Source organism: Dendropsophus ebraccatus, chromosome 5, assembly GCF_027789765.1.
Source record: "Dendropsophus ebraccatus isolate aDenEbr1 chromosome 5, aDenEbr1.pat, whole genome shotgun sequence".
Lineage (NCBI taxonomy): Eukaryota > Metazoa > Chordata > Amphibia > Anura > Hylidae > Dendropsophus > Dendropsophus ebraccatus.
In genome coordinates this window covers 17,384,937-17,407,692 of record NC_091458.1, presented here as the reverse complement: position 1 = coordinate 17,407,692, position 22,756 = coordinate 17,384,937, and the positions used below count along the sequence as shown (strand labels likewise).

The window sequence follows — 22,756 nt, the reverse complement described above, 5'->3', positions numbered from 1 at the left end:
CACTAGGTCAAAGACTGAGCCCATGCTTGGCCTAAAAAGTTGTAGAGGATCAGCAAGGACTGTGAATAGGACAAGAAAGACAAGGTCCACCTAGTGATCTTGGAAAAAAAAGTGGATGATCAGCATGGATGACAATCACTAGGCCACCAGGGACACAAAAGTATTCTATTCAATCTGTCTGCTGGGCCTGAAGAGTTTTGGAAGATCAGCAACAACTATAGGTTAAACCACTAGACCACCAGGGGTACTAAAAGGCCCATTTAGTGGTTCTTCATAGCTACCTATTGAGCAGGAAGAATGATGAAAGATGAGAAAGGTCTACAGGTTAAACCACTAGGAAATACAGGTCTAACTACTAGTGCATCTTAAAAGGACTGTATGATCAGCAGTGTATGTTATCACTAGGCCACCAGGGATAGCAAACTAAATTATGAAGATCTACCTGATGTGCCTGATACATGCAGCAGATTGTCAGGGATTGTAGATCCTCCAGGAATAGGAAATTAAACCATAAGGACCAGCAGACCTTAAAAGACTGGATGATCAGTAGTGATTGTATGTTAACCCTCTAGACCACCAGGGACATGACACTAAAGCACAAGGCCCTTTTACTAGGGAATGGATAATCAGCAGGGACTTGTAGTTTACTTCTCTTTAAAAAAATTTCCAGGACTTATCGGCTGCTGTTTGTCCTGCATGAAGTGGTGTATTCTCTCCAGTCTGACACAGTGCTCTCTGCTGCCACCTCTGTCCATGTCAGGAACTGTCCAGAGCAGGAGAGGTTTACTATTGGGATTTTCTGCTGCTCTGGACAGTTCCTGACATGGACAGAGGTGGCAGCAGAGAGCACTGTATCAGATTAGAAAGAATACACCACTTCATGCAGGACATACAGCAGCTGATAAGTACTGGAAGACTGGGAATTTGTAAATAGAAGATCTAAGATTTTTTTCTCTACATTACCTTTTTAATTGAGTTGCATGATATCTGAATGAGTTCAGGACTCCCAATTTCATGGGGTACATGGTGCATATAGAGTATTTTGATGGCTATGGGGTTTGGTATTCGGCCACATGATGCAGGATGATAACACATTGTTAGTTTTCTAGTTCAGTATGATAAATTATAATCTACTGACAATGACATAATCCAATAATTACTTGTGGTTTTTGTTTTGTATTAGTCCCCTGGGTAATTGCCGCTAATGTATTTGCTCTACACGACGGATGCTTAGCTGCGGGATAATTGTGAATAACTCCTTCAGTCCGATGCTTTGTTACCTGAGATTACCTCAGTGACTTCTGACTGGCAGAAAATAGAAAGAACTCAGACAGATGTTTATGATATATACCTCTATATACTATAATTCTATCCTGTGTATACCTCTATACTATAATTCTATCCTGTGTATACCTCTATACTATAATTCTATCCTGTATATCCCTCTATACTGTAATACTATACTGTGTATACCTCTATACTATAATTCTATCCTGTATATCCCTCTATACTATAATTCTATCCTGTATATCCCTCTATACTATAATTCTATCCTGTACATACCTCTATACTATAATTCTATCCTGTATATCCCTCTATACTATAATTCTATCCTGTACATACCTCTATACTATAATTCTATCCTGTATATCCCTCTATACTATAATTCTATCCTGTACATACCTCTATACTATAATTCTATCCTGTATATCCCTCTATACTATAATTCTATCCTGTGTATACCTCTATACTATAATTCTATCCTGTATATCCCTCTATACTGTAATACTATCCTGTGTATACCTCTATACTATAATTCTATCCTGTATATCCCTCTATACTATAATTCTATCCTGTATATCCCTCTATACTTTAATTCTATCATGTGTAGTATACCTATATACTGTAATACTATACTGTGTATACCCAGAGGTGTAGCTAGGGTGTCCTGCACTCGGGGCAAAGATTCAATTTTGCTCTATACTATAATTCTATGCTGTATCTGCAAAAATTTGGTTTGGTACCGAACAGAAGTTTTGCGAAGTTTGTAACATGTGTGTAAAGATGGCAGCTGCACAGTTTAATACACATAAAAAATAAAGAAGGTGTTGTAGGAGTAATACCAGGAGGTGTTGTAGGAGTAATACCAGGAGGTGTTGTAGGAGTAATACCAGGAGGTGTTGTAGGAATAATACTAGGAGGTGTTGTAGGAGTAATACCAGGAGGTGTTGTAGGAGTAATACCAGGAGGTGTTGTAGGAGTAATACTAGGACGTGTTGTAGGAGTAATACCAGGAGGTGTTGTAGGAGTAATACAAGGAGGTGTTGTAGGAGTAATACTAGGAGGTGTTGTAGGAGTAATACCAGGAGGTGTTGTAGGAGTAATACTAGGACGTGTTGTAGGAGTAATACCAGGAGGTGTTGTAGGAGTAATACAAGGAGGTGTTGTAGGAGTAATACCAGGAGGTTTTGTAGGAATAATACCAGGAGGTGTTGTAGGAATAATACTAGGAGGTGTTGTAGGAGTAATACCAGGAGGTGTTGTAGGAGTAATACCAGGAGGTGTTGTAGGAGTAATACTAGGAGGTGTTGTAGGAGTAATACTAGGAGGTGTTGTAGGAGTAATACCAGGAGGTGTTGTAGGAGTAATACCAGGAGGTGTTGTAGGAGTAATACCAGGAGGTGTTGTAGGAGTAATACTAGGACGTGTTGTAGGAGTAATACCAGGAGGTGTTGTAGGAGTAATACAAGGAGGTGTTGTAGGAGTAATGCTAGGAGGTGTTGTAGGAATAATACCAGGAGGTGTTGTAGGAGTAATACCAGGAGGTCTTGTAGGAGTAATACCAGGAGGTGTTGTAGGAGTAATACCAGGAGGTGTTGTAGGAGTAATACTAGGACGTGTTGTAGGAGTAATGCCAGGAGGTGTTGTAGGAGTAATACCAGGAGGTGTTGTAGGAGTAATACCAGGAGGTGTTGTAGGAATAATACTAGGACGTGTTGCAGGAGTAATACTAGGAGGTGTTGTAGGAATAATACTAGGAGGTGTTGTAGGAGTAATACCAGGAGGTGTTGTAGGAATAATACTAGGAGGTGTTGTAGGAGTAATACCAGGAGGTGTTGTAGGAATAATACCAGGAGGTGTTGTAGGAGTAATACCAGGAGGTGTTGTAGGAGTAATACCAGGAGGTGTTGTAGGAGTAATGCCAGGAGGTGTTGTAGGAGTAATACCAGGAGGTGTTGTAGGAGTAATACTAGGACGTGTTGCAGGAGTAATACTAGGAGGTGTTGTAGGAATAATACTAGGAGGTGTTGTAGGAGTAATACTAGGACGTGTTGTAGGAGTAATACCAGGAGGTGTTGTAGGAGTAATACAAGGAGGTGTTGTAGGAGTAATGCTAGGAGGTGTTGTAGGAATAATACCAGGAGGTGTTGTAGGAGTAATACCAGGAGGTGTTGTAGGAGTAATACCAGGAGGTGTTGTAGGAGTAATACTAGGACGTGTTGTAGGAGTAATGCCAGGAGGTGTTGTAGGAGTAATACCAGGAGGTGTTGTAGGAATAATACTAGGACGTGTTGCAGGAGTAATACTAGGAGGTGTTGTAGGAATAATACTAGGAGGTGTTGTAGGAGTAATACTAGGAGGTGTTGTAGGAGTAATACCAGGAGGTGTTGTAGGAGTAATACCAGGAGGTGTTGTAGGAGTAATACTAGGACGTGTTGTAGGAGTAATACTAGGACGTGTTGTAGGAGTAATACCAGGAGGTGTTGTAGGAGTAATACCAGGAGGTGTTGTAGGAATAATACTAGGACGTGTTGCAGGAGTAATACCAGGAGGTGTTGTAGGAATAATACTAGGAGGTGTTGTAGGAGTAATACTAGGAGGTGTTGTAGGAATAATACTAGGAGGTGTTGCAGCAGTAATACTAGGAGGTGTTGTAGGAGTAATACCAGGAGGTGTTGTAGGAGTAATACCAGGAGGTGTTGTAGGAGTAATACTAGGACGTGTTGTAGGAGTAATGCCAGGAGGTGTTGTAGGAGTAATACCAGGAGGTGTTGTAGGAATAATACTAGGACGTGTTGCAGGAGTAATACTAGGAGGTGTTGTAGGAATAATACTAGGAGGTGTTGTAGGAGTAATACTAGGAGGTGTTGTAGGAGTAATACCAGGAGGTGTTGTAGGAGTAATACCAGGAGGTGTTGTAGGAGTAATACCAGGAGGTGTTGTAGGAGTAATACTAGGACGTGTTGTAGGAGTAATGCCAGGAGGTGTTGTAGGAGTAATACCAGGAGGTGTTGTAGGAATAATACTAGGACGTGTTGTAGGAGTAATACCAGGAGGTGTTGTAGGAATAATACTAGGAGGTGTTGTAGGAGTAATACCAGGAGGTGTTGTAGGAGTAATACCAGGAGGTGTTGTAGGAGTAATACTAGGAGGTGTTGTAGGAGTAATACCAGGAGGTGTTGTAGGAGTAATACCAGGAGGTGTTGTAGGAGTAATGCCAGGAGGTGTTGTAGGAGTAATACCAGGAGGTGTTGTAGGAGTAATACCAGGAGGTGTTGTAGGAATAATACTAGGAGGTGTTGTAGGAGTAATACCAGGAGGTGTTGTAGGAATAATACTAGGAGGTGTTGTAGGAGTAATACCAGGAGGTGTTTAGAAGTATAACCAGGAGGTGTTGTAGGAGTAATACCAGGAGGTGTTGTAGGAGTAATACTAGGAGGTGTTGTAGGAGTAATACTAGGAGGTGTTGTAGGAGTAATACCAGGAGGTGTTGTAGGAGTTATACCAGGAGGTGTTGTAGGAGTAATACCAGGAGGTGTTGTAGGAGTAATACCAGGAGGTGTTGTAGGAGTAATACCAGGAGGTGTTGTAGGAGTAATACAAGGAGGTGTTGTAGGAGTAATGCTAGGAGGTGTTGTAGGAATAATACCAGGAGGTGTTGTAGGAGTAATACCAGGAGGTGTTGTAGGAGTAATACTAGGAGGTGTTGTAGGAGTAATACTAGGACGTGTTGTAGGAGTAATATCAGGAGGTGTTGTAGGAGTAATACTAGGACGTGTTGTAGGAGTAATGCCAGGAGGTGTTGTAGGAGTAATACCAGGAGGTGTTGTAGGAATAATACTAGGACGTGTTGCAGGAGTAATACTAGGAGGTGTTGTAGGAATAATACTAGGAGGTGTTGTAGGAGTAATACCAGGAGGTGTTGTAGGAATAATACTAGGAGGTGTTGTAGGAGTAATACCAGGAGGTGTTGTAGGAGTAATACCAGGAGGTGTTGTAGGAATAATACTAGGAGGTGTTGTAGGAGTAATACCAGGAGGTGTTGTAGGAATAATACTAGGAGGTGTTGTAGGAGTAATACTAGGAGGTGTTGTAGGAGTAATACCAGGAGGTGTTGTAGGAGTTATACCAGGAGGTGTTGTAGGAGTAATACCAGGAGGTGTTGTAGGAGTAATACCAGGAGGTGTTGTAGGAGTAATGCCAGGAGGTGTTGTAGGAGTAATACCAGGAGGTGTTGTAGGAGTAATACTAGGAGGTGTTGTAGGAGTAATACCAGGAGGTGTTGTAGGAGTAATACCAGGAGGTGTTGTAGGAGTAATACCAGGAGGTGTTGTAGGAGTAATACTAGGAGGTGTTGTAGGAGTAATACCAGGAGGTGTTGTAGGAGTAATACCAGGAGGTGTTGTAGGAGTAATACTAGGAGGTGTTGTAGGAGTAATACCAGGAGGTGTTGTAGGAATAATACCAGGAGGTGTTGTAGGAGTAATACCAGGAGGTGTTGTAGGAGTAATACCAGGAGGTGTTGTAGGAGTAATACTAGGACGTGTTGTAGGAGTAATACTAGGAGGTGTTGTAGGAGTAATACTAGGACGTGTTGCAGGAGTAATACTAGGACGTGTTGTAGGAGTAATACTAGGAGGTGTTGTAGGAGTAATACCAGGAGGTGTTGTAGGAATAATACTAGGACGTGTTGTAGGAGTAATACTAGGAGGTGTTGTAGGAATAATACTAGGACGTGTTGTAGGAGTAATACTAGGAGGTGTTGTAGGAGTAATACTAGGAGGTGTTGTAGGAGTAATACCAGGAGGTGTTGTAGGAGTAATACCAGGAGGTGTTGTAGGAGTAATACCAGGAGGTGTTGTAGGAGTAATACCAGGAGGTGTTGTAGGAGTAATACCAGGAGGTGTTGTAGGAGTAATACCAGGAGGTGTTGTAGGAGTAATAACAGGAGGTGTTGTAGGAGTAATACTAGGAGGTGTTGTAGGAGTAATACCAGGAGGTGTTGTAGGAGTAATACAAGGTGGTTTCTGGATGCCTGGAGCCACAGAACAAGCCGGAGCGTGGACGTTAATCTATGGGTAAGGGGGCTGCTTACATACTCGCAGCAGGATGACAATTCCGCTGCGAATATATAATCCTATTGACAGGAGGGGAATCGCAGAGGATTTCGTTGCGAACCCGCACATGAAATCTGCTGCCATTCCGTTACGAGTGAGGCTACCCAAAAAAGAACAAAAATAAGTGTTGTTCATGTGTCCAATGACATCAGCCATTTTAATTCCTTCTTCTCAAAATCCTGACTGTAAGACAACTGGCTGCAGCAGGAGCCTCCCCCTGCTGCCCTGCCTGCAGAAGGACAGCCTACAGGGCTAAGCCACACGCTAATAGTTAAGCTCCACCCCTCACCCTTATGCTAAGTTTACACGAGGCGATTATTGGCCCGATCGTACGATTAACGATTTCGAAGTAACGATTTTTTTTTTATAACGATCAGCGTTTAGACAGTACGATATATCGTACGGAAAAATCGTTTTGCAATCGTACGCCCGCAGCCCGCCCCCCCCCCCGCTCAACCGCAGCCCCCTGCGCCGCCCCGATCGCCACCCCCGCCGCTCCGATCGCCCCCCCCCCCACCGCTCCGATCGCCCCCCCGCCGCCGCTCCGATCGCCACCCCCGCTGCTCCGATCGCCCCCCCCCCGCCGCCGCTCCGATTGCCCCCCCCGCCGCCGCTCCGATCGGCCCCCCGCTCTGATCACCGCCGCTCCGATTGCCCCCACCGCCGCGGCATACGTTACCTGCTCCGCGCAGCAGGTCTTCGGACATCCCCGACTCCCATCTTCAGCGCATTGATTGGCTGAAGAGATGAGCCGGGAATTTCAAACGGCTCCCCTTCAGCCAATCAGTGCTGCCGTGCATTGATTGGCTGAAGAGGGGAGCCGGGAATTTCAAACGGCTCCCCTTGAGCCAATCAGTGCTGAAGAGGAGCACTGATTGGCTGAAGAGGAGCCGTTTGAAATTCCCGGCTCACCTCTTCAGCCAATCAGTGCTCTGAAGAGGGGAGCCGGGGATGTCCGAAGACCTGCTGCACGGAGCAGGTAACGTATGTTCTTGGCCGCGGCGGTGGGGGCGATCGGAGCGGGTGGGGGTGGCGATCGGAGAGGCGGCGGCGGGGGTGGCGATCGGGGCGGCGGGGGTGGCGATCGGAGCGGCGGCGGGGGAGGCGATCGGGGGTGTCGATTAGAGCTGCGGGGGTGGCGATCGAGCCGGCGCAGGGGGCTGCGGAAGAGCGGGGGGACGGGCTGCGAGCGGGGGGACGGGCGGCGGGCGACCGGACTATCGCGACTGTTTACACGGAACGATCGGCAAATTTTTTGCGAACGACGATTTATGAACATGTTAAAAGATCAAAATGAACGATTTTTCGATCGTTCGCCGCGTTTACACGTACGATTATCGTTCGAATTCGATCGTTATCGTGAAAATTCGCCCGATAATCGTTTCGTGTAAATGTAGCATTACTCAGATCAGCAGGAAACTAACCCCTATGTCCTATCCAGGATTTCTACAATTTGATTTGTTTCAAGGTCTGCAGAAAATCCTGCCTGCCGACAACTACCAGGTCATGTTATTATCACTCCATTCTAGGTTACTGCCCCTTTAAATCCCCATAGTAACTAAACATAATCCATGTATGACACACATCACTGATTTAGCCACTGGGCCCAGTAATGGTGATTCATGGGTCCTAATTACATTTATTATACATTTACATATCCCATATACAGTATCAGATGACATGGATCTGCCTCATAAAGCTGAGTGATCTAGGAACATTTTACAGCCGTCTACTGAGGTCAGGCTGCCCCGTATCTCTGCTACCAGTGAGATCATAAACACCGCAAGTGGAACACAATCCGACTAAAACCTCATTAATAAACCAGCGGACTGACTACACAGGAGAGGATATGCTGGCCGTAGTATTTTATATATGAGGTTATGATATTAACCCCTTAAAGAGGTTGTCCGGCGATAAAAAATTATTCACAGAATAACACACATTACAAAGTTATACAACTTTGTAATGTATGTTATGTCTGTGAATGGCCCCCTTCCCCGTGTCCCACCACCCCCACCCGTGTACCCGGAAGTGTGGTGCGCTATACATTACCTGTCACGTGCCGACCACGGTCTCCGATCCTCAGCAGTGACGTCTTCTTCGGGAGGCCGGCGGATCTTCCCGAGTGCCAGCCGCCCTCTGCAGCGTCATCCGAAGCTCAGCCGCGATTGGCTGAGCATAACTGTGCTCAGCCAATCGCGGCTGAGCTTCGGATGACGCTGCAGAGGGTGGCCGGCACTCGGGAAGATCCGCCGGCCTCCCGAAGAAGACGTCACTGCTGAGGATCGGAGACTGTGGACGACATGAGATGCGGTGAGTATAATGCACCACACTTCCGGGTCTAGCGTGGGTGGGGGGAAACACGGGGAAGGGGGCCATTCACAGACATAACATACATTACAAAGTTGTATAACTTTGTAATGTGTGTTATTCTGTGAATAATTTTTTATCGCCGGACAACCCCTTTAAGGACAGAGCCAATTTCATTTTTTGCGTTTTCGATTTTTCCTCCATGTGCTTAAAAGGCCATAGCACTTGCAATTTGTCAACTAGAGACCCACATGAGCCCTTATTTTTTGCGCCACTAATTGTACTTTGCAATAACAGGCTGAATTTTTTTATAAAGTACACTGCGAAACCAGAAAAAAAATAAATGTGTGGTAAAATTGAAAAAAAACCCTGCATTTTGTTTATTTGGGGGGTATTTGTTTTTACGCCATTCGCCCTGGTGTAAAACTGACTTGTTATGCATGTTCCTCAAGTCGTTACGATTACAACGATATATAACATGTATAACTTATATTGTATCTGATGGCCTGTAAAAAATTCAAACCATTGTTAACAAATATATGTTCCTTAAAACCGCTCCATTCCCAGGCTTATAGCGCTTTTATCCTTTGGTCTATGGGGCTGTGTGAGGTGTCAGTTTTTGCGCCATGATGTGTTCTTTCTATCGGTACCATGATATACGACTTTTTGATCGCTTTTTATTAAATTTTTTCTGGATTTGATGCAACCAAAAATGCGCAATTTTGCACTTTGGGATTTTTTTGCGCTGACGTCGTTTACCGTGCGAGATCAGGAATGTGATTAATTAATAGTTCGGGTGATTACGCACGCGGCGATAGCAAACATGTTTATTTATTTATTTACTTTTATTTACTTTTAATTATAACCTGGAAAAAGGGGGGTGATTCTGACTTTTATTAGGGGAGGGGGATTTTTTATTGACAACAACACTTTATTTTTTCTTTTACACTTATACTAGAAGCCTCCCTGGGGTTAGGGTTATTCCCCCCCTGGGGTTAGGGTTATTCCCCCTGGGGTTAGGGTTATTCCCCCTGGGGTTAGGGTTATTCCCCCTGGGGTTAGGGTTATTCCCCCCCCCTGGGGTTAGGGTTATTCCCCCCCCCTGGGGTTAGGGTTATTCCCCCCTGGGGTTAGGGTTATTCCCCCTGGGGTTAGGGTTATTCCCCCCTGGGGTTAGGGTTATTCCCCCCCTGGGGTTAGGGTTATTCCCCCTGGGGTTAGGGTTATTCCCCCCTGGGGTTAGGGTTATTCCCCCCTGGGGTGAGGGTTATTCCCCCTGGGGTTAGGGTTATTCCCCCCTGGGGTTAGGCTTATTCCCCCTGGGGTTAGGGTTATTCCCCCCTGGGGTTAGGCTTATTCCCCCTGGGGTTAGGGTTATTCCCCCCTGGGGTTAGGGTTATTCCCCCCTGGGGTTAGGGTTATTCCCCCTGAGGTAAGGGTTATTACCCCTGGGGTTAGGGTTATTCCCCCCCTGGGGTTAGAGTTATTCCCCCCTGGGGTAAGGGTTATTCCCCCTGGGGTTAGGGTTATTCCCCCCTGGGGTTAGGGTTATTCCCCCCTGGGGTGAGGGTTATTCCCCCTGGGGTTAGGGTTATTCCCCCTGGGTCACTTCTAGTATATGCACACTAATCTCTCATTGAGATCTATGCTGTATAGATATACAGCATAGATCAATGAGATAGGCAGCGATCTACCCCACTAGACACCAGGGATCGGGCTGCATAAGGTAATTGGATGCAGCTGTCAACTTTGACAGCTGCATCTGATTACCTGATTAGCGGGCACGGCGATCGGACCATGCCCGCTAATAGCCGCTGTCCCAGGCTACATTGCGGCACCCGAGACTCCCTTAACGACCACAGGGCATAAATATACGCCCGCGGTGCTTAAGGGGTTAAAGGGGAAATCCGCTTATTATTATTATTATTTTTTTTTTTTTTTTGACAAATGAACTGGCGTCAGAAAGTTAAATACATTTTTAATTGACTTCTTTTTAAAAATCTGAAGTCTTTCAGTACTTATCAGCTGCTATATGTCCTGAAAGGAAGTTGTGTATTTTTTCCAGTCTAACACAGTGCTCTCTGCTGCCACCTCTGTCCATGTCAGGAACTGTAGGAAGCAGGAGAGGTTTTCTATGGGCATTTGCTGCTGCTCTGGACAGTTCCTGACATGGACACAGGTGGCAGCAGAGAGCACTGTGTCAGACTGGAAAGAATACACCACTTCCTGCAGGGCATACAGCAGCTGAGAAGTACTGAAAGACTTGAGATTTTTAAATAGAAGTAATTTATAAATCTATATAACTTTCTGAAAACAGTTGATCTGAAAGAAAAAAAAAACGTACTCTAGGGGGCACCACCTTAGTACAACAGCTTCTAGGTGGCCTATTAAAGGGCCTATTAAATCAAGTGTTTATGTTAAACATATATATTTTTTTAATTCTAGTAATTTTTCCCCCTAATTTTTTAATTATTTAATAATCCTGAAATTTTGCAGGTTTTATTTTTACCACTAAGTCTAAAGCTAAGCAGAGACTTCCTGTATTGTCTGTGATGATAAGGAGGAGGCTGATGGAAAGTGATCTGAACAGTTAACAGCAACACCAGTAGATACAGAAGACATTAGAAGAAACTCATCACCCAACCTCCCCCTCCCTGTGAAAAGAACTTCATAAAGATCACAGAGAATACCCAGTAATGTTTCTCATTTATGTCAGTGTCTATCATTGCTTATGTCCATGGGGTTTGCTGACTAAAACTGCTCGGGTTCTTGGGGTTTGCTCACTAAATGCTGTTAATAACATAATAATGTACAAAAAATATTCAAAAGAAACAGATTAAAAAACAATGTTTCAGTATCTGGCTCCCCAATAAGAAAAAAAAACCTAGGCAATATAAGCCCTTAAAGGGGCACTCCTGCAAAAATATTTTTCCTTTAAATCAACTGGTTTCAGAAAGTTATATAGATTTGTAATTTACTTCTATGTAAAAAAAAAAAATCATGCCTTCCAGTACTTATCAGCTGCTGTATGTCCTGCAGGAAGTGGTGTATTTTCTCCAGTCTAACACAGTGCTCTTTGCTGCCATCTCTGTCCATGTCAGGAACTGTCTAGAGCAGCAGCAAATCCCCATAGAAAACCTCTCCTGCTCTGGACAGTTCCTGACATGGACAGAGGTGGCAGCAGAGAGCACTGTGTCAGACTGGGAAGAATACACCACTTCCTGCAGAACATACAGCAGCTGATAAGTATGGAAAGACTGGAGATTTTTAAATAGAAGTAAATTACAAACATATATAATTTCCTGAAACCAGTTGATTTGAAAGAAAAATAGTTTTGCTGGAGTACCCCTTTAAGAGTATGTGCCAAAAAGGGCCGACAACTACTGCCAAAACAACTACGGTTGTCAGGTTAAATTAAATCTGTTGTCAACAGTTTTCTCATTGGATTAAATAGCAACTCATGGTAAAAATAATACCAGGGCTGCTACCTCAGATATATTGGAGATGGGGGGTGTGGGGGTTCGTGCCATCACTATAGGTGAGAGGGGAAGACTTTTAGGGGTGCGCCGGTCTCCATGACCCCTATAAATCTCTGTGTCCCTCCTTCCTTTCTCTGTGTAGGTAGAAGACTCTGTTATGATGCAGATCTGCTGAATAACACAAGGTTCAGCCTGTTCCGATGTTGTGTAAGCTGTGGGGGCACCCTGACCTTCGCAGATAAGCTGTTACTGAATTACCATATCTCATGTTAGGCAATAAAACACACAACAGGGAGAAGAGATCTGTCAGAGCGCTTCCCCCTCCTAACACCAGCTGACATCAGGCATTTATTACATGCTGCCAATAGGGAGTATTAAAAAAAAAAGATAAAAAGATGCAACAAATCAGCCGAAACTGTCTGTAAGGAACAGCGACAGTGTACAGCAGGGGTGGGACACCACAGCACCATTGCAAAACTACAATTCCCATCATGCCTGGACAGCCAAAGCTAAAGCTTTGGCTGTCCAGGCATGATAGGAATTGTAGTTTTTCAGCAGCTGGAGGGCCTGACGGTTTATAATGACAGTATGGTGACATACCACAAAAGGACTGGGTGATACCATAGATAGTATAGGGACTATGGGGGAGATTTATCAAACATGGTGTAAAGTGAAACTGGCTCAGTTGCCCCTAGCAACCAATCAGATTCCACCTTTCATTTTCCAAAGAGTCTGTGAGGAATGAAAGGTGGAATCTGATTGGTTGCCGGGGGCAACGGGGCCTGTTTCACTTTACACCATGTTTGATAAATCTCCCCCTATATGATACCATAGGGGGGATTTATAAAGACCGGTGTACAAGTACGCTGGTCTTATATTAGGCCCTGCCCCCTCTTCCCCGGCAGAATTCACTAAGAGGCTTCCAGCAGGTGTAGATTTGGATCATGATTTACGCCTGCAAGCAGGCGTAAATCCTGATTAATGAGGCGCGGGAGGAGGCCACACCTCCTACCCGCCTTGTCACGCCCCCCCAAGCTCCCCCATCCCACCCATCGGGCAAGCGGGGTGTACGGCAGGCGTATGCCAGGGTGTATGTTTCTCCCTGCACCTTCTCCCTGGCGTACGCCTCAGGCGGACGTTTCATATATGTCCCCCATAGTGTTGTTTGCATGTGGCAGTACCATAATACATGGCAATATGATTAGCTCAGCAATGTCTAGCCTCTCAATCAAATCCGAGTGGTTGTTTACATGCAGGTATAGGAGGTTAGTGGACATATGTTGCTGGGCTTCTGCAACTCAGGGGAACACCCCGTGAGCTTCATCTCCTAATTTGCACTAAATTTTAAAGCTTATATCTCAGCGATGGAGCGACGGATTGACATAAGAGTTATATCTCCTGATTCAGAATGAGAAGCCCTATTATACTTAAAGGAGAAGTCCGGCGAAAATTTTTGTTAACGTATTATATTAACCTCCAAAAGTTACACAAATCCCCAATATACACTTATTGCGGGAAATGCACATAAAGTGCTTTTTTCCCCTGCACTTACTACTGCATCAAGGCTTCACTTCCTGGATAACATGGTGATGTCACTTCCTGGATAACATGGTGATGTCACTTCCTGGATAACATGGTGATGTCACTTCCTTGATAACAGGATATCCAGGAAGTGACATCACCATGTTATCCAGGAAGTGACATCACCATGTTATCCAGGAAGTTACATCACCATGTTATCCAGGAAGTGACATCACCATGTTATCCAGGAAGTTACATCACCATGTTATCCAGGAAGTGACATCACCATGTTATCCAGGAAGTGACATCACCATGTTATCCAGGAAGTGACATCACCATGTTATCCAGGAAGTTATATCACCATGTTATCCAGGAAGTGAAGCCTTGATGCAGTAGTAAGTGCAGGGAAAGAGAACTTTATAAGCATTTCCTGTAATAAGTGTATTCTGATCATTTGTATAACTTTTGGGGGGCAATACAATACTTTAATAAGCCAGCAAAAATCTGCTCACAGGTCCCCTTTAATTAAAAGGGTACTCAAGAAAGTTTTCTTTTTTTCATGAACTGGTGTCAGAAAGTTGTATAGATTTGTAAATGACCTCTATTTAAAACAAACAAAAAGAAAAAAAACTAAAGTCTTTCAGTACGTATCAGCTGCTTTATGCACTGCAGGAAGATTGTGTATTTTTTCCAGTTTGACACAGTGCTCTCTGCTGCCACCTCTGTCCATGTCAGGAACTGTCCAGAGCAGCAGCAAATCCTCATAGAAAACCTCTCTATGGACAGTTCCTGACATGGACAGAGGTGGCAGCAGAGAGCACTGAATCAGACTGGAAAAAAAATACACCACTTCCTGCAGGGCATACAGCAGCTCATAAGTACTGGAGGACTTCAGATATTTAAATACAAGTAGTTTACAAATCTGTATAATTATCAGACACCAGTTAATATATTTTTTACATTTTTTTTTGCTCTGGAGTACCCCTTTAAAGTGGTGTATTGATGACAGGGCTTATGTATGGCAGGTTCTAGGGGAGTTATACGGTAGACGATCAATGTTCAATTAGTGAGTCAAACATTAGAACAGCCCTCTCTCATAAACCCAATAAAGCTGCAGCTCTTGCTGTGGTGTCCTCATTGTTATACAGATAAAGTAGCTTTCTGTGTATGGGTGGCCATCCTGGCACTGAGCTAAGCAAATGGGATTGGGTGCAGTACCAGGAAGAGCCACACTCAAAAGTATGGCGCTCTTCCTCTATAAACCATGGTGGGATCAGGGTGCTTATTGAACGCTGGGCCCTTCAGTGACTTTAGTGAAGATACCTCTTTATGCATTATAATGAAACCCAGTGAAAAGTAGAGCTATCAATGAAGGTGTTTTTTTTTAAAGTTTTTAAAATTTTTTAGTTTGAAGCCCAATAATATCTCACTGGTGGGGAGTCTGACACTGGCCATCTGCTAAACAGCTGTTTGCATGGCAGAATAAATGGTTAAGGAAGCAGATAGCGCCGTTCATTCTGTAGTGGTCACACTGGGTTACTGCAGCTCAACTCCCATTCACTTCAATAGGAGCCAAGCAGCCCTCGGCTTTGACATTACTCAGTGTATGACGCTGTCTGCTTCTGCCATTGTTCTTTGTATAGGAGTAGCAATGCTCTGGTAAACAGCTGATCGGCAGAGCTGCCTCCCGGTGACCAGGTATTGATGGCCGATCCTGAAATTGTAATATTTATTGATTAGGGCTGAGCTCCAATATCAAACACTGGCTACAACCTATGACATGGTATACCCATGAAAGAAGCTGTCAGCTCTCCAGACCCTCTGTTATAGTAAATATCTACATTCACCATACAATAGCAATGGTAAAGGGGAACTCCGGCCATTTAAACATTCTTGTTGTATTGCTGTCCTTGCATAGAACATGCTTGTCTTACCCTACCAGGCTCCCCCTGGGTCCTCCTGCACTGTCTCTGTGTCCCCTGCTTTACCTCATTCCCCTCTCAGCAGTGACAGCCCAATCTTCCAAACATGACTGAAGCAGGACATGGCCGTGGCCAGTGGGCTGTCTTTACCGGGATGGGAATACAGCGGGATCCCAATGATGCCGCAGGAGGACCCCAGGGAGCATGGTGAGGTGAGAATAGGATCTCTATGTTCTATGCAAGAGCAGCAATACATAACAAAAATTATTTGGTCGGAGTACCACTTTAAGTTTCACGGCACATGCTCTTCTGTTCAAAAAGGACATAGTATTATGGTGTTTGTTTATGAAAAACTTTCTTCTGTTAATGTTGTTTTTCCTTGCACCACTTTTTATGTTCTTACACTGTGTTTTGCTTCCACTTTACATTGTTATGTCAGGGGCTGTAGAGATAAGCCGCTCCTGTCTCCTCACCACATAATACAAACAGCGGCTGCAATACACCCTGCCATATTTATACTTTGTGGTTAGATCTTAAGGAGTCCGTGACTGACAACATGCGTCTCTGCCCCAAATCTGGGAGAGAAGTGGAAGCTAAAATAATGGTGTAAAGAAAAAATATTTTCAGATAAACCGGTGTCAGAAAGGTATACAGATTTGTAAACTACTTTAATTTAAAAATCAGCTGCTGTGTGTCCTGCAGGAAGTGATGTATTGTTTCCAGTCTGACACAGTGCTCTCTGCTGCCACCTCTGTCCATGTCAGGAACTGTCCAGAGCAGGAGAGGTTTTCTATGGGGATTTGCTGCTGCTCTGGACAGTTCCTTCTAATTTGTATTAAACTTTTGAAGCTTATACTGTATCTTAGTGCTGGAGCGACAGATTGAAATAAGAGTTATATCTCTTAATTCAGGGTATGAAGTCCTATTGTATAATGCCTATACTTAAGTAAGCAAAAATATGCTGGCAGGACCCCTTTAATTAACCCTTTGAGGACCAGGTCCAAAATGACCCAGTGGACCACGCAAATTTTGTTCTTTGCGCTTTCGTTTTTCCCTCCTCCTCTTCTAAGAACTCCAGCACTTCCAGTTTTCTATCTACAGGGCCATGTAATGGCTTATTTGTTACAGGAATAGTTGTACTGTGTAATGTCGTCTTTCATTTTACCATAACATGTACGATGGAATCCCAAATATATTATTTATGAAGATATAAATAGGTGAAATCGTAAAAAAAGAATGCAATATGGTAACGTTTGGGGGGTTCCTGTGTCTACGTAATGCACTATATGGTAACAGCGACATGATACTATTATTCTATAGGTCAGCCCGAACACAACCATATGCAGGTTACACAGATTCTCTAATGTTATATATGTATTTTTTTATGAAATCCTTTTTTTTGGCAATTAAATATTAATAAAATGGGCCTATTGTGACGCTTATAACGGTTTTATTTTTTCACCACGGGGCTGTATGGGGTGTCATTTATTCCGCCATGATCTCTAGTTTTTATTAATACCATATTTGTGAAGATCGGACGTTTTGATCACTTTTTATTAATTTTTTTTTATATATAATGTAACATAAAATCGGTAATCCGCGCACTTTTTTCCCTCTTTTCGTGTACGCCGTTCACCGTTCGCAATGACGCTTGTTATATTTTAATAGATCGGACAATTACGCACACTACGGTATATTATATGTTTATTTATTTTTATATGTTTTATTTATATAATGGGAAATGGGGGGTGATTTAAACCTTTATTGGGGGAGGGGCTTTGGGGTAGAGTGTTAGTGATTTTTTACTTTTTTTTTTTTACACATTTAAAGTCCCTTTGGGGGACTTTTACATACACTACTTGGATTTTATACACTGACCATTGCTATGCCATAGGCATAGCATTGATCAGTGTTATCGGCGCTCTGCTCATTGAGCCTGCCTGTGCAGGCTCAGTGACCAGAGCGCCGATCAGACCGCACGGAGGCAGGTGAGAGACCTCCGGCGGTCCGTTTTAACGATCGGTAAGTGACAGGGGACTTATTTAAGGGGTTAATTTCACGCTGCAGCGTGTCATTAACGGTGAGGTGCCGGCTGCTGATGGCCCCCACCTGCTACAGTATGAAGCGCGCTCCGCTCCGGAGCGTGCTTCATAGCTCAGGACGTACCGATACGTCCAGGGTCATCTGAGGACAAACTTCCAGGACGTACCGGTACGTCCTAGGTCGCCTAGGGGTTAAAGGGATACTCAAGAGAATTCTTTTTTATTAACTGGTGACAGAAAGTTATAAAGATTTGTAAATGACATCTATGTAAAAAAAATAAAAAAAAATAAAGATTTTGAGTACTTATCAGCTGCTGTATGTCCTGCAGGAAGTGGTGTATTCTCTCCAGTCTGACACAGTGCTCTCTGCTGCCACCTCTGTCCATGTCAGGAACTGTCCAGAGCAGGAGAGGTTTTCTATGGGGATTTGCATCTGCTCTGGACAGTTCCTGACATGGACAGAGGTGGCAGCAGAGAGCACTGTGTCAGACTGGAAAGAATACACCCCTTCCTGCAGGACATACATCAGCTGATAAGTACTGGTAGGCTTGAGATTTTTAAATAAAAGTCTTTATTTAAAGGAGGAGTACCACTTTAATGGAGGGAAAAAAAAGGACAGGAGCTGAGCAAGCAAGGCCGCCATTGGAAAGCAAGACTTTCCACTAGGGATGTGTAATGTCACAACATATATATCATACATATAATTCTGGTAAAGCACTATATGGCTATCCTTCTCCACCATGCAGCCTTAGCCGTTGCTGTGCCATATGGTATTGTACCCCTTGTCTGAACCCCTGACGAATACACTGCCCCTCACTGACTGCTCCATGTAACTTGGCACTGCTATAACGTAATCAACAAACCGGCAGCACTTCCCTTTCCTGAGATTGGAGACCGCCATGAAGACTTCCTCCTCATTTTATTGCTCTGATATAAGACGTTGCAGATTGTTTGCAGCCTGGCCCAAACTCAAAGGGAAAATTCCTGTTTCAGAGCACGAGCCAAACTCCGAGACGCTGAAAAATGCGAGCGACATGCAGATATATCACCGGGGATCAACCAGAGCAATCGCCATCTACATTGTTATTTTCTGGTTATTTTTAGAACTTTAAGGAGAATTTTTTTTTTTTTTTTAATCAAAAAGTTCCATCAATTTTCTTTTTCGAATTGTATACTTTACTTTTGTATACAAAGTTATACGAGGAGACGATCTCCAGCCAATACAACGTGTTTCACCATCATAATTCTCTGCGTCCTGTTCCCTTATGGCTCAACCACTAAATAACATTGCAGATAAACAAGGCTGCGACTCATGGAATATTACTAAGAAAAATAAAAAAATTAGATTTATATATCAATCTGCTCAGCTCTTCCTGCTCTATAACATGATGCCGATAGATTAGATAGCATTGAGATGGTGATAGGTTCCCTTTAAGAATGGTGCTGAGAACTCACATGGAAAGAGGGGGGGGGGGGCAATATCACTTAGCTGATAACAACTTTTTTGAGTATTTCCATTATGGCTCCGTTGAGGGTCTCAATACTATAGGTACCAGAAAATTTTAGTTTAACAAATAAGCAATAAGTGAGAGCCGGGGGTTTCCTGTAATCCAGTCAGTGATCACCTGCTGAGGCTTATTATTTGTACAAGTGCACAGAGTCCGCACAATAAGGTCATCACACACTGTGCTTCTTACCTCCCAGTATCATGCCGGCCTGGCAACATTTCCTCAGTCTACATGACGGACAGTTCTTCCTTCTGATTTTATCCACAATACAGTCATTCCGTCCGGCGCATAAGTAATTGTGCTGCCCTGGAGTGATGGAGAGAAGTCACAGTTATTATATATACAGTGATGTCACAGTACAGGGATAATACACAGTGATGTCACAGTACAGGGATAATACACACAGTGATGTCACAGTACAGGGATAATACACACAGTGATGTCACAGTACAGGGATAATACACAGTGATGTCACAGTACAGGGATAATACACAGTGATGTCACAGTACAGGGATAATACACAGTGATGTCACAGTACGGGGATAATACACACAGTGATGTCACAGTAGAGGGATAATACACACAGTGATGTCACAGTACAGGAAGAATACATAGTATAGGTACAGTATAATACACAGTGATGTCACAGTACAGGAAGAATACATAGTACAGGTACAGTATAATACACACCATGTGACACCATGGCTCAGATATAACACACAAACATCTACAATTCACACGATGACATCAGAACACGTGAAGAATGATGTCACAGTGCAAGTATGGGACAAGGAAATGGTACAAAAAATGCTTTTCTATGCTAGATTTATCATAATTAAACAATGGATGGCTCCCGGGACTCCAAGTTGTGAATGGGAAAGATGTTATGAAAAGTAGGAGCAGGGAATTAGAGGTGAGGGGTTGAGGCGTGTTTTTTTCTTCTTCTTCTCTCTTAGGGCACACTGGGGGGGGGGGATAGGGTGGAGGGGTAACTTGGGTTTTTTTGTATAGGGGTTATTTTTATAATACATGTTTGTATATGAAAAATTGCATTGATGTAGTAATGATATTGTTTTGTATGGGAAAATGAAAAAAAAAGATATTAATATAAAAAAAAGTATGGGACAAGAAGTGATGCCACAGTACATGGATACTGCCCACAGCTGGGGTGTGACAAGTAACCACAGGCCTCATAGCAAAAAATGGGAAAGTATGCAAAAAAGCAGCCGACAGGTAATCTACACGGGGAAATTGTATTATAATGCAGCTTTGTGGAGAAGGAATTATTGGCGGCCGTTCATAATGAGCTATGGGCAGGTACAATACATGGCGGCTTTGTTCTTATACGATTCTAGATGGAGGCGGAATGAGATGTAAATTGCACAGGAATAATAGAGCTGCGAGCAGCAGAAGGCTAATGATAGAGGTGGAGCCGCAGCCATGAAGGAATCCGAGACACATTGATATTCAGCATTAAGACTTGTGGCTTTTGTTATAGTTACGGTTATTATTACTGTTAATAACACTATAATACTATAGATTACAGCTAGAGATTTGTAATACCTCAATTCTTTTCTGATATAATTATATTTAGTGAATGGAAGAGATTGCACAGCGTTGTATGTTTCGAGGTTGGATATGTTATCCTGTCAATAGAGGCCGCTACCATAACAGGGTTGGCATGTAACCATAACTTGGCAGGTACAATGGTTAGGTAGGTGGTCGGTATAAGTCACAGTAACATCATGATGCCAGGACACAAGGGGGGGGGGATGAAGACATAAGGTATCCAGCAGAACATTGCCCATCACACTGCCCCTGCCGCCATCTTGTATTCTTCCCATAGTGTATCCTGGTACAATCTTTTCACCCAGTAAGTGACCCATTTAGGCTTTTGGAAGTAGCCTTCCTATTAAACTGGCGTTTGTGCTTCTTTAAGAAGCTTTTAAACATAACTTTAAATGGGTTTAAAACAACAAAGATGTGGATAGTGACATAGGTGAAGGTCTGGTAGGTAAGGATAGTGACATAGGAGAAGGTCTGGTAGGTAAGGATAGTGATATAGAAGGTTTGGTAGGTAAGGATAGTGACATAGGAGAAGTGTTGGTAGGTAAGGATAGTGACATAGAAGTTTTGGTAGGTAAGGATAGTGACATAGGAGAAGGTTTGGTAGGTAAGGATAGTGACATAGAAGGTTTGGTAGGTAAGGATAGTGACATAGGAGAAGGTTTGGTAGGTAAGGATAGTGACATAGAAGGTTTGGTAGGTAAGGATAGTGACATAGGAGAAGGTTTGGTAGGTAAGGATAGTGACATAGAAGGTTTGGTAGGTAAGGATAGTGACATAGGAGAAGGTTTGTTAGGTAAGGATAGTGACACAGGAGAAGGTTTGGTAGGTAAGGTTAGTGATATTAGAAGGGTTGGTAGGTAAGGATAGTGATATAGGAGAAGGTTTGTTTGGTAGGGAAGGATAGTGACATAGGAGAAGGGTTGGTAGGTAAGGATAGTGACATAGAAGGTTTGGTAGGTAAGGATAGTGATATAGAAGGTTTGGTAGGTAAGGATAGTGACATAGGAAAAGGTTTGGTAGGTAAGGATAGTGACATAGAAGGTTTGGTAGGTAAGGATAGTGACATAGGAGAAGGTTTGGTAGGTAAGGATAGTGACATAGAAGGTTTGGTAGGTAAGAATAGTGATATAGGAGAAGGTTTGGTAGGTAAGGATAGTGACACAGGAGAAGGTTTGGTAGGTAAGGTTAGTGACACAGGAGAAGGTTTGGTAGGTAATGATAGTGACATAGGGGAAAGTTTGGTAGGTAGGGATAGTGACATAGGGGAAAGTTTGGTAGGTAAGGATAGTGACATAGGAGAAGGTTGGTAGGTAAGGTTGGTGACATAGGAGAAGGTTTGGTAGGGAAGGATAGTGACATAGGAGAAGGGTTGGTAGGTAAGGATAGTGACATACTGTAGGAGAAGGTTTGGTAGGTAAGGATAGTGTCATAGGAGAAGGTTTGGTAGGTAAGGTTAGTGACACAGGAGAAGGTTTGGTAGGTAAGGATAGTGACATAGGAGAAGGTTTGGTAGGTAAGGATAGTGACATAGGAGAAGGTTTGGTAGGTAAGGTTAGTGACATAGGAGAAGGTTTGGTAGGTAAGGATAGTGATATAGTAGAAGGTTTGGTAGTTAATGATAGTGACATAGGGGAAAGTTTGGTAGGTAAGGATAGTGACATAGGAGAAGGTTTGGTAGGTAAATATAGTGACATAGGAGAAGGTTTGGTAGGTAAGGATAGTGATATAGGAGAAGGTTTGGTAGGTAGTGACACAGGAGAAGGTTGGTAGGTAAGGTTGGTGACATAGGAGAAGGTTTGGTAGGTAAGGATAGTGATATAGGAGAAGGGTTGGTAGGTAAGGATAGTGACATAGGAGAAGGTTTGGTAGGTAAGGATAGTGACATAGGAGAAGGTTTGGTAGGTAAGGATAGTGACATAGGAGAAGGTTTGGTAGGTAAGGATAGTGACACAGGAGAAGGTTTGGTAGGTATGGATAGTGACATAGGAGGAGGTTTGGTAGGTAAGG

At 43.5% G+C, this 22,756-nt stretch overlaps 1 protein-coding gene across 2 annotated transcripts in view; it reads right to left on the bottom strand.

Moving 5' to 3' along the window:
- Window positions 1-22,756, bottom strand: part of PGR (progesterone receptor) — a 44,167-nt gene that overhangs the window by 11,501 nt on the left and 9,910 nt on the right. For both annotated transcript variants that reach the window (XM_069969606.1, XM_069969605.1), the window contains exon 3: window positions 19,370-19,486. In XM_069969606.1, the coding sequence (XP_069825707.1) occupies window positions 19,370-19,486 (117 nt within the window). The remainder of the gene's footprint in view (window positions 1-19,369; window positions 19,487-22,756) is intronic.